Raw genomic sequence first — 15,669 nt, forward strand, 5'->3', positions numbered from 1 at the left:
GTGAATGTCCTTGTGACTGTAGCCAATGGTTTATTATGCTGTTCATTGAAAAATAATGTCCTCTCTTGTATCTACTGTCAAGAAAGGAATTTTCAAGGATTGATTTGCCTATCTAATAGTGGGGACTGGGGTACGGCCTCATCTCCTGGATGGTGTTGTTAAGCATTTCTTAATTATACCAGGGTTGTTGAAATGATTTAACCATTAAACAAAGGTGTATGTGATTGTCCTGAAAATTCAGCTCTACAGAGAGGCTACATTCTTGGAAATTTGATGACTGATCCCCATTCCAACTGCCAATCCTCTTTGACAGAAGTACTATCCTGAAGGTGATGCTATCCATAGCTCCTTATTGGAATGACACAGGAAGTATAGACAACTCGATCAACCATTTCCTTCTCCTTAAGGTTCCTTATGGATAAAGGAGAATGTATTCTTCATCGTATCCCTTTAGCAAATTCATGTAATTCTCATACTAGTCCGTTTGATTTCGTTTGGAACAGATGAATTGATCACAAACACAAAATCTAATTATTGCAAAAAAAACCAAATTTTTGCAGTCGAGTGAAATCGACAGACCAACTCTGATGTCTCATAATTTTCGACACCCGAATTAAAAAGGTTGCTTTACAAACGACAGGGATTCACCTTGAGTCCTGTTTTTGAAGATCCTTGGGACTCATTCTCTTAATTTTCAGGGGTCCTGGACTACAAAATGGGGTTCCCCAGACACTTAATACTATGTTGTAATATTGTTGTATTTCAGTCACTGTTATAGTATTGTGTATCATAATCATCACATTGTTACAGTAATTAAATTGCAAATGATACAATAACCCTGCTTGTAGCAGACTCAGTGATAACTTATTGTTACTTAATCGAAATTTTTACAAAAAGTATTTGGACTTTTTCTGCGTCTTTGTGGATGCACTAATCAATTTCGTTGCGTCCATTGTCAATTTTTATGCGTATTGGACACAGGAAGTCGCGTCCCGTAAATCCCTGAAATGATCATTATTCTGTTGTTACTTTTCACAATTTTCTGCATGAGGGGACCACTTGCTGATGTATAAACTGAAATGTGACTGTGGTGACATCTACATTGGTGAGACAGGCAGACCAGTAGCTACATGTGTGATAGAGCACACAACTTCAGTCGACAAACTGGATCTGAAATCTGCAGTTTCTCAACACATTGTGAATAATCCTAATCATGAAATTGACTGGGAAACTTAAGTCCTCGCAAAAAACATTAGTCACTGGCGGAAATGCAAGTTGATTGAAGTTATCTTCATCAAACGTACAAAACCAGCAATAAACAGGGATCAGGGTGTGTACCTCCCGAATGCATGGTTCATAAAACAATACACAATATCCTACCTTCGTCACTGTTTCATGAAAACACTGTACCCATGTATAAACCATAATTTCTATGTATACACTGTAATTACTTTACATTCTATACATGTATAAATATGTATCTGAACATTTCTAAATTAATCAAATAGTTTGGTACAGTAAGTATCTATACATTTCTAAATTAATCAAATAATTTTGTAGTAAACAATATTTTATATATTCATAATAACACGTATTCCTATTTGCCATGTTAGCTGTATCCATTATGAAGTCCAGATGTATTGCATCGTCATAGCATTGTGACGTTATAAGCATTGTGATGTCATGGGCACAGTTAACTGTTTATTTATTTTACCTGATGATGGGGCCGGAACAGGCCCCGAAACGTTGTAACAAAGAATGAAAGAAGATGAAATCCAGAAAATTCTTTGTGTTCAGATAAGTAGTGCTCCGTACTTTTAGTTTATGCACTGAAATGAAATGACTATCAAACAAGAATTTCAAGTAAAGATTAAAAAAACTCTCTCAGTAGACTCATGTCTCAATGAAGAGATGTATACTAGCCACATAAAGAAACTGTGCACACAGAAAATTCCTTCAGAATTGGAATACAACACAGAAAAGACGACATGATGTAGACACTTTATAAGCTGAAGTATCGGGCCTCAACAACATGTCAAAAGAACATGAACAATATCCGTAACAATGACGTCAGAAGTTCAAAATTGAGTCGGGGGTCACACGTCGAAGTCACAAAGTCAATAACGGGTATGACCATCATGCGCGTGAAGCACAGCAGTGCATCGACGACGCATAGAGGCTACCAAATTTTCCAAATGAAGGCTTGGGGAATGGTTTGGGACGTGGTCACTGCCGTCTGGAACCTGTGTCTGATATGAGTCACCCGAAACCATATGTCCTGTCTTGGCGCCGTTACTTGGGGACGCCTAGAACGTGGGTGGTCGACGACGTCATTACTGTTTCCCTAACGCCTGACCAATGCAGATATCGTGTTATGATGGCATTGGACATGTGCTGCCACCTGTTGTTGGCTCATGCCTGCTCGAACCATTCCAATGGCTTCATGACGTTGAGCACATGTTAATCTTGGCATGATGTGCATGTGACTTTTCATGTGAATTTGTGAACGTTTGAATGACCAAAGATCAAGCTTTCAACAGTGACATCAATTTCTGAGTTTCACATGTTGTGTGCAGCTGCACAGGCTGCACGTACAGTAACACATTGCAAGTCCATAGGCCACCATCAATGACGTCACGTCGCCTGGCACCTGCATGAGCGTTTGATTGTCTCCAATACTTGCTATTTGTGTGGCCAGTATATAAGGTTACTATGCTGTGTAAGCCCTGTGTTTCCTTATCACACCGTAAGCAAACATGCATGGTTTGTCTCTTAGATGTAAACGTTTGGTACTCTGTATGACACACATAAAACAGGCTTTTCAAAGTTTTGTTGTTTTGAACTTACCTCTGACTCATGTAAGAGACGTCCTACTTCTGATCTTTTTATTAAGTCCTTCCTCTTGAAGCCAACATCAATGTCCTCCTCAGCATCAGAATAGTCACTGTCAAGAGCTATGGAGTCAACACTGAGGGCATGCGGCTGTATATAAATTGGTGTGGGCAGAGCAGAGGCTCCATCAGAGTAAGCCTGTGAGGTACTAGCACCCCTCTCCATATTTGTTTGTTCTAAGCTTTATACTACAACGTAGCCCTGTGGGACACCTGGATTGTATGGCCACTTATCTTCCTGAACCTGAAGAAAAGAAAATTATAAAAGTAAATGCATAGCAAAAATGTTAAAACAGTCAAAAGACACTAAAGGCACAAAAGGTTGATATTTGTACAGATAACCATTCAAAATTACGAAAAATGTACATAGCCACACAAAAACTTAACCCAGTTAACAAACCATGAAGGCATAAACTGACTAAACTTATATTTTAAAGAACAATTTGCAAAGGTACCAAAATCCTATTAAAAATAAAACCTATTCCAGAGAAGAAGAAAAACTGAAAGACCATTCTAGAATGGTACCAGGTCAGCTTCTTCTCTGAATTTTATGCAGAGTTTCACTCACAAACGTACTGAACAGCTAATGAGATGAGCTCTGGAGTGAGTGAGTGAGTTTAGTTTTACGCCGCACTCAGCAATATTCCAGCTATATGGCGGCGGTCTGTAAATAATCGAGTCTGGACCAGACAATCCAGGGATCAACAGCATGAGCATCGATCTGCGCAATTGGGAACCGATGACATGTGTCAACCAAGTCAGCGAGCCTGACCACCCGATCCCGTTAGTCGCCTCTTACAACAAGCATAGTCGCCTCTTACGACAAGCATGGGTTACTGAAGACCAATTCTAACCCGGGACATTCACGGGTCAGATGAGCTCTGGAAATGAACCCAAAATTTCATCATAACATGTCTATTTTTCACACCTTAACGGTTTCAACATGAGTTGCTGCCTTGGTAATGTAAATAAACACCAGTAAATAACATTTAAAAATACAGATAGTCCAAGTGTGAAAACAAATTTTCCTCCTATGTTATGGAAACCAACTCCCAACCTTTGATCTAATTTCCTGAGGAGGAACAATTGAAATGATATAAAAAAAACTGATATTCAGATGAAGGGGTTCAAAACAATTTCAGTCCCTTGTGAGGATCAAACACTTTACTTTCTTCTATGCAAGTACCATTCTAAAACTCATTGAACATTTGCAGTGAAGTATGCCCTAAAGTATTAAAATCTGTAAACAAAACACCCCCAGATCAATGTTCATGTGAAAATGCCAATTGTACATGTATTCATTTTCATTGTATCTCACTTGTTGTAAACACATATTACTCAGTTATTAAAAAATATGAATTAAAAGTAATTCAGTATAATTAAATACAATATTGGTAAACGTACTGATAAACTTTGTAGTCTATTGTCTTTTCCCATATAATGAGCACACATTTTGTTGTATATCTTGATGAGGTAAAAACTCCATTTCGAATATTAACTGATTAATAGTATATTAATAGTAGAGCATTTCCATATTCATATTCAAATTCATATTCAGGATGACAGTGCAAAATATATATAAATGTATTATGTGAGTTATACTAAAATATGGTCAATTATTGACTAATGATCTTTTGTTTCAAAAGCAACAGCTAATTTACACAGCTCCGAATTTACACTCGCATATACAACCCATTACAAAATTTTCACTTATCTACACTTCCCTAACTTCAAAATTTTCACTGATCTACACTTCCCTAACTTCAGATTCTAGTAACTATGGCAGAAAACAACCATTGTATCATGATCATTTAACTCAGATAACCCAGTGTGATGTGACAGGGCTTGTGTAGAACAAACCCTCAGCTACCTATATTCCATTGAAATGGTAGCTTCAATCTTACCACTATGCACTTCTGTGAAACAACACAAAGACACAACTGCCCAGAGAATGCCTACCTCACATGATGTTGAGAAGGGAAAGCCATGAGCTAAAATTAATCTTTTCTTTGGTCCAAGATAGAAGTCCACTGAAGCCAATCAGCAGATTATGAACTTTGAGCTTGACCTGCTGATGTCAGTAAGCTTGTTTCACATACTGATGTCATGTGGATGATTACTCATGGTAATGTGAACTGGCTGGACCTGGAGCTTAAATGATGATATGGGTAGTTTAAACTACCCATTTAAATACTGAAACTCCAGGATCTGAGTGGTCTAACCTGTTTAAACCACAGGCTACTGTGAACAAAATTCAATCCTTAAACATTAATGTTGTAACAGTGACCTATTTTTTGCCACGGGTGTATTTGATCTGATGGTTGAAAAGCGGCTTTCCCAATTTTCATGCTCCACAAAAGCCAACTGAATTGTCGGACAACAGTGTGCATGTATGCATGAAATGCATATGATTTACAAACTTGTAAACACTATCATGTGTGTATAGGGCTGATACTAGTTTTGGATTGGCCATTTGAACTGAACATCACAAACATTAATAGTATTTCTTAGAATACAACCTCTGACACTTGATTGCATTTTTCAAGAAACCTGTTTCTGAATTTACAGATTCAGCTTGAATGAAAATTTTGAAGTCAAACCATTTATGATGTCTTTTTCCTAGTGGTACTCCAAACACTATCTGCAGCAGTTGTCTCCCACTATCAGAAGCATGGGTTATGGTATTGCCACAGGTGTATTTGATCTGATGGTTGAAAAGTGACTTTCCCAATTTTCATGCTGCACTAAAACCAACTGAATTGTCGGACAACAGTGTGCATGTATGCATGAAATGCACATGATTTAAAAACTCGTAAACACTTATGCATGTTTAGGGCTGATACTAATTTTGAATTGGCCATTTGAACATTATAAACACTCATAGTAATTCTTAGAATACAACCTGATAATTTTTCAAGAAACTTGTTTCTGAATCCACAGGATTAGCTTGAATGAATGGGTGGGCCTTTACCTCAAGTATTAGACTTTAGAGGTAGTATTCTAAGAATTATTTTCATTGTTCATAATGTTCAAAATTCTTATGAATATGTCCACACATGATTGCTGAATCCCACATAAGGAAGACAACCATAAAGAAACAATGACTAAATATCTATTTATCTAAATATAGACCATGCCCTTGCACCATTGACGCTTAGTAGTAAAAAAGACGCACTATGGGTCCGGTTAGCGTACCATAAAAATAAAATGACTTGTAACAATCATGCATAAACATACCTTGCCAATATTTTCAACTTGTTTTCATATTTTCTAGCAATCAATTGGCATTCGTAATCCCCACAGCAATATGCACGCTTTCCAACATCCAGTCGGTGCCTAAATCAATCCATGGAGCTTATAATACATTGCTTATTCAAGTCATGCTGTTTGTCCATACATTAAAAGTTACTCCCCTTTGAAATAATATCCTATAGTGAAGGGCGGTAACTGAATTTGAAGGTAGTTATCGAACCAAAATGTCATGGGCAAAATCGTCTGCTTCTGTGAAGAGACAGTCGTGAATACTTTCCTTTTTCCAAACAAAAAGATCAAAAAGTGACAGCAGATTTGGGACCCGTTGTGGGGTCAAATGATGGCAATTGTAATTCAGAAATTGCAATGGAAACATTGAATGTCAATGATACGGCCACTGCAGTGGATGTTGAAACTGAGAGCAAGACATTCCAGATCTAAAGTAACGCTTAATACAACTGAACAGCTGTAATTTGAATGATAAAATCATTAAAATTACTGAATGAATGAATTTCATTAAAGTAATAAAGACACTGCAATTAGACCTGTGTTTGGTTGTTGTGACAACACTTGAGAATCATTCTTGCTATTGTACTTATTACAAGGGTGAACTATGATGTCATTTTAGGTAAACGGTACTTCTGATGACATAATGATCTCTGTCTTGTCCACTCAGTTGTGAAGAAAGAGATGCATCCCTAACTGGATATAACCTGCCTGCTATTAACTGTAGTCTACCATTTGAGCACATGCTATGCAACAAGAAGTCTTTCTGTGATCACGACAACCAACCTCAGGTCTGAGTTGAAAAGATATCACACACCTAGTTGTGACTGTTGTCCAGACAGTTGTCCGATCCCAAGATGTCAATCCTTGATAAACATTAAAATCGGTATAACTGACCCCAATACATGCAAGTTGCTTTGAAATGTGGTATATACTATTGGCTGTCATTTTCTCATAACCTGGCCCATCTGTTTCAGCATGTTCATCATTTGCCTCTAGTTAATTTGAAAAGAATGAAAATATCCTCGCCTGCTATTTGACTTGTGACAGCTTGGCCATCAGACCATGCTTGTCTATGCCATGGAAATGTGCATCTTGGGAAATGATTGCCTTCAGACAAGAGCATGAATTGTATTGGGATAATTTATTTGTTTCATTAGATTGGAATTTATTCAAACACTAAGTGTCATTATAACCCTTCTGTAATTTCAATGTGCACCATTTCAAAACTGACTATGCCCTTCTGCACATGTAGTATCTAACCTCGCAAACAAATATCCAACACTCCAGGAACATTCAAATCATTCCGAATCTTGTCCTGTAACATGAAAAATAAACAGTCATATAGACAGGGGCGGAAAAACATCAATGTGTATACTCGGATATCCTCATGGAAGGCCATACATCTGCCATGCTGTGACACTTATAACATGTATTAATATATGAAACATGAAAAAAAACCACAAAGTGAAAGTATCATTGTGTATGGTGAGAAGGATAGTGATGCATCAAGGACAGAACACTGGCAAATGTATCCAAGGGCACCTCAGAGGAAGAAGCATGTATTGTGTTCAATGTTGTTTTAACTTTTATCAAAGTTATAAACAACATTGCATTCAGTTGAATCTGGATAAGAATGTTCAGGATAAATCAGGAAAACCTTATGCCAGAAGCACCTTTAGAATTCAGTACCACAACTTCAAGTTTGTGAGGACGTTCTCTGCCGTGGGTCACATGTCACAAAGACAAGCAACCAGTTTGTGAGAATCCATCAAGATGCGAACCCACGACCATCGGATTGTTAGCCAGAGAGCTAACTGACTCAGTAACTGAGCTACGTCCACAGTAACACAATGTGCAAATTCATCTAGTCATTCCTGTGACGTTACGGAAATGAATGGAAAATTTGAAAGAATCGAATAGGTCAAGGACAATTACGAAGGTTACGGGTAGACATTGTGTCTCGTGATTTTAATCTATGAACAACTGCCGAATGGCCTCGATGCCATTTGGCACACTTGTCCCATTCCATAATCTACAAGATGCCGTGTGGTGTGGAATGGGCCGATATGGTGTGAACTGAAAACGGTTGTTGACGTCAGGCATTGATTTCACAGTGCATGAACGAATGACATGCTTTTATATAAACCATTAGGTGATCTTGTGACAGAAAAGAGTTGGAGGGAACACTGTAAAGATAATGTGGACTGACTGACTGACTGAGTTTAGTTTTACGCCGCTTTTAGCAATATTCCAGCAATATCACGGTGGGGGACACCAGAAATGGGCTTAACACATTGTGCCCATGTGGGGAATCGAACCCGGGTCATCGGCGTGACGAGCCAACGCTTTAACCACTAGGCAACCCCACCGCCCCAAAGATAATGTGGATCGCACTAAGGAAAAAGATAATGTGGATCGCAATAAGGAATGAGGAAGATATGAGCATGTCTTATGATGGCACGAGGGTGAGTTTGCCTTCGAATCATTACTGGACAAATGTAGAGTGTGAAAGTGAATTGAGTGCAAGTTCCAGGCCAATTTCCATTAGCCCAAAATTTCTACATTTCATCATGTACTTTCGCGGGTTAGGGGCTTTTTTCGTGAAAAAAAGTATTAAAAATTCAAAATGAAAAACATCAAATGGTACTGCATTACACCGGACATCTACGTACTATATTGGATTAACCCTAGCTGTAACCCAAACCTCGAAATCATCATAATATATTGAATACATTGCCTGAACCGTCACGAAATGGCTGAAGTGTCCATGGTAATGCATTCTTACCACTTCGAAAAGTAAAATACTCATAAACTCCATTTCTGTGTAATAATGCAAATTAATGAATGAAAAAATGTATAGGTATATGAGTTCACATTTATCATTTATTTAATCCTAATAGTTATGTTGAAAGCGAAATATGAAACATAATGTAATTTTCTGAATAAAATTGATATTTTATACTTATCCTGACTCATGCAAACAATAATAATAATAATAATAATAATAATTAAATTGACCAGAACTTTAAATGATTAAATTGACCAAAACTGTGGTCTGGGTTGACCGGGTGCCAGAGGGACATATACATGTATGTCCTTCCTCTTCAACCCTCACTTCGAATCCAAAAAATTTATAAATATTTCACGAACATAAATACACTTCACAGTTTTGAATTCTGCGGGAGATTTCCTGTTTCTTGATACCATCCACTATTATCTTAGACAAAGCTAACAAACATCAAATAACCTTTCAAAATAGGCTTCACCATAAATGTCACCATTTTTGACACAATACGAAAACGCGATTCACAGCGTTATTTGCTGTATGTTTTGAAATGTGAAAATTGGATAATTACTGGGAGTATTGAATTTCAAAAATAGCATGTCAATGATCACTGATGTCAGTTTTTCATGAAACCACTAATGATAATTCTGAACCTTGAATCGGTTGGGATGTTTACGAAAATACACCTACACGAAAACCAAAGTGCGAATTTCGCCATATTGGATAGTGCTTACAAAATCCTGTTTTGCGAAGGCCGGTATTGAGACACCTATTACATCACATAATTTTTTTAATCAGCTGCGACAAATGCATCACTGAATTGCCCATACATTTTAGAATCAAATTACAACTGGTCTTTGTCACCAATACCAACTGTCTAGATGAAATGAAACAAAAGATATTGGTCGTGAAAATGAACGCTGTGCTTAAAAACACTGTGCTTGCTTGAAATGTAGGTAAACAAAGGCAAATTCTGATTTTACATTGCGTAGCATTTTCTGAAATTTTTCAACATCCAGCCGTCTATTCATTGCTTGCAATGGCTCAATACCATTAGAATATGCATGGAAAGAGTATTGTAGGAAGAAATAGGAAATTAAAAATAGATACAATGCAATGATTTTATCATTTATAAGAAATTGTCAAATTTTCCGTCCAGCGTGACGCCATGACTGACGCAAAATCATACAGAACGACAATGATAATTATCAGCATTTCTGGCTTCTTCTCTTACTTACAATGAAAATGATAAAAACATATAACAATACACAGATAGTCAGAATCATTCTGATTACTTACATCTCATATTTATGTACAAACAATCCCTGAATCAAGGGAAGTGTTCTCGCAAAATCCTGTGTCAGCGCAGCTGCCATTTTGTAAGAAATCGGTCATCGGTAGTGATGTCATACGTCAACATTGTTGTACATATTAGGCAATTTCTTTGAGGTGAAGGTAAGTTGAACAAGAGTGAACACAATCTCCCATCCTTCCGATTACACTTTCAGTATTATGATGTATATTTTGCATATCGTTCAGATATGTTTTCATGAAACTAACTTTAGTATCTACATTTAGCCTTGTTCAATATCATATCATACGTGCATATAGGGTATACGTTTTGTTATTCTTTGAAAGTTTTTGATTTTTTTAATAATATTTACATAAGAACTTGACAAATATTCGGGTATTGTGAAATATCATTTTTCAACAAACAGGTGTGCGTGTTGCTCACAAAAAGATACACAGTCAACCCGACTAATTGTTGATATACCCAGGACACTATTTAAATGGTAAAATGAGTCATTTAATGTTTTGTCTAAAGAGTGATAAATACTGACATAAAAGCAGAGACCTTTTATACAATTAATGGAAATTAGGTGAGATATATACTAATCAGCATACCAGTGTCGTCTTTTTCTGACGTCGCAAAATACATAAAACAAGAAATGACGTCCACTAAAATGTTGTAATCTTTTCAGTAACTTCATTACATTTGAAGATATGGCTTGTACTGTTAAAAATGATGCAAAATTGGTCAAAATGCATCTACACAAACAGGAGAATATGGGAAGCTAAGAACCAATTTACATATCAGATAGGGCCAACCAAATCGCTATTTCGGGCTTTCTCATGTAGTATGTTGTCATCATTTCTTATAAATTGTGAAACTACCAAAACGTATCTGCTCACATTGGGGAACTTTGCATTGGAATAGTTTGGTTCACCGTGAACAAAACGTAACGAAAATATAGCATCTGTATCCACAACAAATTCTCTCCAAGTGATCTGAGTTACATTGACCTAGTGTTAATCATAGCGGAGTTATGCCCCTTATCTTTATACGTGTATGACAAGTCATTTTTCAGATTGATCGTATAAGATTATGCATAAACACAATGACCCATTTCATATATACTTATGTCGTTCAGATATCAGGCTGTATTACGTCGCTCACACTTTCCGTAAAGATGTTAACTTAAAAAGATCGTAGCACAGTGCTTCTATCGGTGCACAATAAAAAGTGGAAAAAATTTACTGTTTTTTAATGCATAACAAAATTTTGGACAACATTTAGCAGTGTCTATTTCTCAAACCGCCCAGGTATTTGCACTTACACTACAGTTACAACAAGAGTAAGGAAATTTAATATTCTACATTTCTGTGAAATTTTATAGCCGTATGCAGATCCAGGACCACACGAGTGCAATTCTCGCACAAGGTTCACTTTTTAAACCTTATGAAAATGTGTGCCTGAAAAAAATCTCGGCATCCAGGGGGTTAAACGCACTCACTGAGCCAGACAACCTTGTTGCTATGTCGGCATCATAGGGCACTGTTTTGAGAACGTGCTTTGGAACAAAATCACAAAAACTTACGGAAAAGGGTATTATGACGTATTCTTAAAGTTTGTGGTGCTGTATTCTAAAGGCAGACCTTATGCTGTTTCACTAACAATTAAAACTTTTTACTTATCAAGGACTTGGGAGACCTCAGCGACCAATATGACTACTATTAGGACTTTTTGCAAGACAAGTAACAAATAGAATACTGAATGGTACAGTTGTATTAAGCTGAGAAGCCATGTAAACTAGATGTGGAAAGTTAGGTTTGACAGATCTGAAAACTGAGCATTTTGCAAGACAATGACAATACAGCAGGAATATAATTTACAGAAGATGAAAAGAGGAGTGTGACAAAAAGAATAACCCATGTCAGTCTGGGACGTGATTTGGTGAGATTACCAAGGAATAACCAAACACCTGGATTCAAAGCGATATAGATCTTCGTGTTGAAAGCTGAAGGAAACCAATGAGCATGGGCACAAAACGATGAACTACTCTAGTAAATAAACTATACGTTGCTCAACAACAGCTGTTGTGACTTTCAATTAATCATATTCAATTTCAAGAAAAAAGGAATGTTGTCACATCACTCTATGATCGACAAGGTCAGTAAAAAGTAATTTACAGTACTGTGTTACCATCCCACCTATCCCAAATTTACTCGCTTTGCGGTGTTAAGAACATCTCCGTCGTAATTCTGTGTATGAAAATGTGGGGCAAACTTATCGTTATTACGCAATCAGTATACCCCGCACTGTAACATCCATTTAATTTTCAAGAGGGCATATGAAGAACGTATGCGGTAGGGAACGTTTCAGAACCATGATCTCTGATAAGACTTGATGAGACGATAGGTAAAAGTTCGTGACTTCGTTGAGTATTATTTTCATTCAGCTTCATCGAACAGTGAACACCATCCAAGGTGTAGGGTACATCTGTGTTTTCTCTTATTAATCACAAATATACTTACCCAAATACAATTATCAAGACATTGTTGGAAAACAAAGCTCATAAACTTGTTCGTCTTCTTCAATATTTATGTTTCTGAACCGTAAACATTCGATATCTCCTCAGAAATAGTATGGCACGACACCTTAAACCAATGAGATGTCTATTCGTCATCACAATTTGTGCACATTCATTGGTGACGATTACACCAATAACGTGAGACGGGCTCCTTTACAACTAATTCCAAAGAGCAAATACTTGGCGAAATATCAGGGAACTTCAGATTAATGTTTATGGTTTTCAAAACAAATTACTATTGACGTTATATTAATTTATCATGAGAACCTCAAGCTAAAAAGTCATGGTGGAAGCAGACGATCACTGATTGTGTTGACTGACTAACAGGGTTTGTTAGCTTGCCACGCATGTCCGCACGGCGACCTCTCTATTGCCTTTTGACGTCATGCTGGTAACATATTTCCGACATGTAAAATATGTTAGCTAGATATCATATCGAATATCTATTTGGAGCCTTCAAGACCATTTGATATATCATTATAGCGTTTAGATAGTAAAAGTATTTTCTTCGCAACAGTTTATTACAAATACGTAATATAGGCCTACTGTAAGATATGTTCATTTCAGAGACCAGATATTAGTTTACCAAACGACTTAAACCAGATTCAGCCCCATCAATATGTCCAACATCCATCACATCCCATCATCAGACTTCCAAAGAACAAACAGGCCTAGATACTACCTTCTCGTCCACCAATTACATAACTTCTTTGAGAGGCATTTAGAAGGTGGGGCGATAAGGAAGGCTAATATATGGACGAACAAGTTCTTTATTGCTGTGAGCAATAAGGATTATTGTTATCCTTCCTGGTTGGTTACATGTTTTGTTTCCCGTTTTTCCCAATTATGATTAAAACTGGCGAACGGCAATGAATTAGACATTGCTAATGTATACCACTGGGCTGTCTATGATACAAACACGAAAGAGCTAGCAGGACTAGCTCAGATAATAGGCAAATGGGAAAATCTTTAATGCCCACAGTCCTTTGTGGAAAAAAGCAGGAACGATACGTGCAAATACAGTAGAATCGTTGAGAAATGGGATTAAGACGACAATCTCATAACTCTAAACAAGGGCAGTCTCGTGGGTTATTACCATGTACGCAACACAACTGATGTGACAGCTGAAATCAACAACCTCGCCTCACATTGCCAGTGACAAGTCCATGATGATACTTTGGGGGAAGCGACAACCTTCATATACTCACCCACACAGGTAAACCAACACAATTAGAGATGAAGCCCAATCCTCAGCCCCCATGGGATAATGCGAAGGCTAACTAACCCAAATTCAGGAAGGAATGCATATCATTCAAATCCTCAATGTTTAGTTCAGCTCTCATCAATGTGATAAAATCTGATCTGAAAATAACAACATCTGAAAAAAACTTGTTGGAGCAGAAATATTTTCTGCATTTTGGAAGAATAAGGGTCCATAAACACCCTTACACGGATTTATACATCGAATGACAACTGATAATTGGAAAATAGATAGATGTTAGCAGTTTGACAGCAAACTCAATATTTACGGATCCGATGTGACAGTGACACTCAAACGTTGCTCTCCAAAACGACATATCTCAACGAGAACCAGTTCCTAGCAGTTCCAGTCTCCACATCCGACCTACAACAAGCTGATATTTAGTTCTGTATTTCTTAAAGAGCAAGGTGTTTATTGGACAGCTTTTAGGTGAGGTAAGTGAAATCGGGTTTAACGTCGTACTTGAGAATATTTCGCTCATATGACGACGTGCATGCGTGTGTATGTGTATGTGCGGCTGCTTGTACTAGCCAAGACTTAAGCTGGTTTATAGTGCTAGCTCACTGAGATACCATGCTGCAGTTTAGCATGAATACCAGACACATTTAACTGACTCCGAGCCGACCAGTCCTTGTTGTTCCCATTGATGCCGAGCGTCAGGCAGGGACCAACAAGTACCATATTTTAACGTCTTTTGGTATGACGCGGCCGGGGATCGAACCTGCGACCTTCCGCTCTCCGGGCGGACGCTCTAACCACTACACCACGGAGGCGGTCGTCAATGTTGGGACCTGAATGACGTGTCAATAGGTAATGCAGTTGATCTAGATATGAATATGATAGTAGCAGGAGATTTAAACATTGCTTACATCTGTATTCATAAACGACTACACATTTGCAAGCAGCTTATGGCTTTGTCATATTCATATCGAACACACAAGGATTACTGATCACTGCCGGACACTTATACACTTAATATATTTGTTCATATAAATCACCATCAATTATAGGCCAATTGCCCTTACAAGCTAAGGAAGGATAACAGTATATGGATGGACAATTTCATTTTTACAGTGAGAGCAACGTTTCGGAGAAGGTCCAAACACCGTTAACAAGCAAGTGATGAACAGAATCGGGATTGAGAGGCATGCATACAAGTGTGAGGAGGTGTTTGAATAGAAATGCAATAGCATGGGGAAGCCAGTTACCAACACATTGCTTAAGATAGATAGAAGCGTTAGAACGTGAAGTCTGCGGTATAAACAAATGGTTGGTGAAACCTGTAGTATACACAAATGGAGTTGGACTGATGGGGATCTTTGATGAGTTGATAGTATGCAGGAGGTATGTAATAGCCTTGGTCACGGTTGATTGATGGACTTTTGATGCGTATAGCTTGTTGGAGGTTAAAGATTTTAAAGCTGTTTATCGACAGAATTTGAAAGATATGCCCTTAGATATGTTGGGGTCATTTAAACAAGCTTCGCTCATATGGAATTAATGGTAATTTACTTTAGTGCTTTGATAGTTATCTTCATAATAAAATGATATATTTCGGTATTTATCCCCGTGATAACCGGCATCCTAAGATATGGGTGT

The 15,669-nt window shown here is 37.6% G+C and overlaps 1 protein-coding gene across 2 annotated transcripts in view; it reads right to left on the minus strand.

Moving 5' to 3' along the window:
* LOC124280557 (adiponectin receptor protein-like) overlaps window positions 1-13,415 on the minus strand; it is a 37,340-nt gene extending 23,925 nt beyond the window's left edge. Inside the window, exons 1-2 of one of the 2 annotated variants that reach the window (XM_046716503.1) lie at window positions 13,396-13,415; window positions 2,848-3,135 (exon numbers count right to left, since the gene is read on the minus strand). In XM_046716503.1, the coding sequence (XP_046572459.1) occupies window positions 2,848-3,057 (210 nt within the window). In that variant the 5' untranslated portion in view covers window positions 3,058-3,135; window positions 13,396-13,415. Of the gene's footprint in view, window positions 1-2,847; window positions 3,136-12,753; window positions 12,908-13,395 lie in introns of those variants that run through there. The other variant, XM_046716502.1, reaches the window with a different exon arrangement.
* Between the last annotated feature and the right edge of the window lie 2,254 nt (window positions 13,416-15,669).

This window comes from Haliotis rubra, unplaced genomic scaffold (assembly GCF_003918875.1).
Source record: "Haliotis rubra isolate DU_JTF1 unplaced genomic scaffold, ASM391887v1 Scf27, whole genome shotgun sequence".
NCBI lineage: Eukaryota > Metazoa > Mollusca > Gastropoda > Lepetellida > Haliotidae > Haliotis > Haliotis rubra.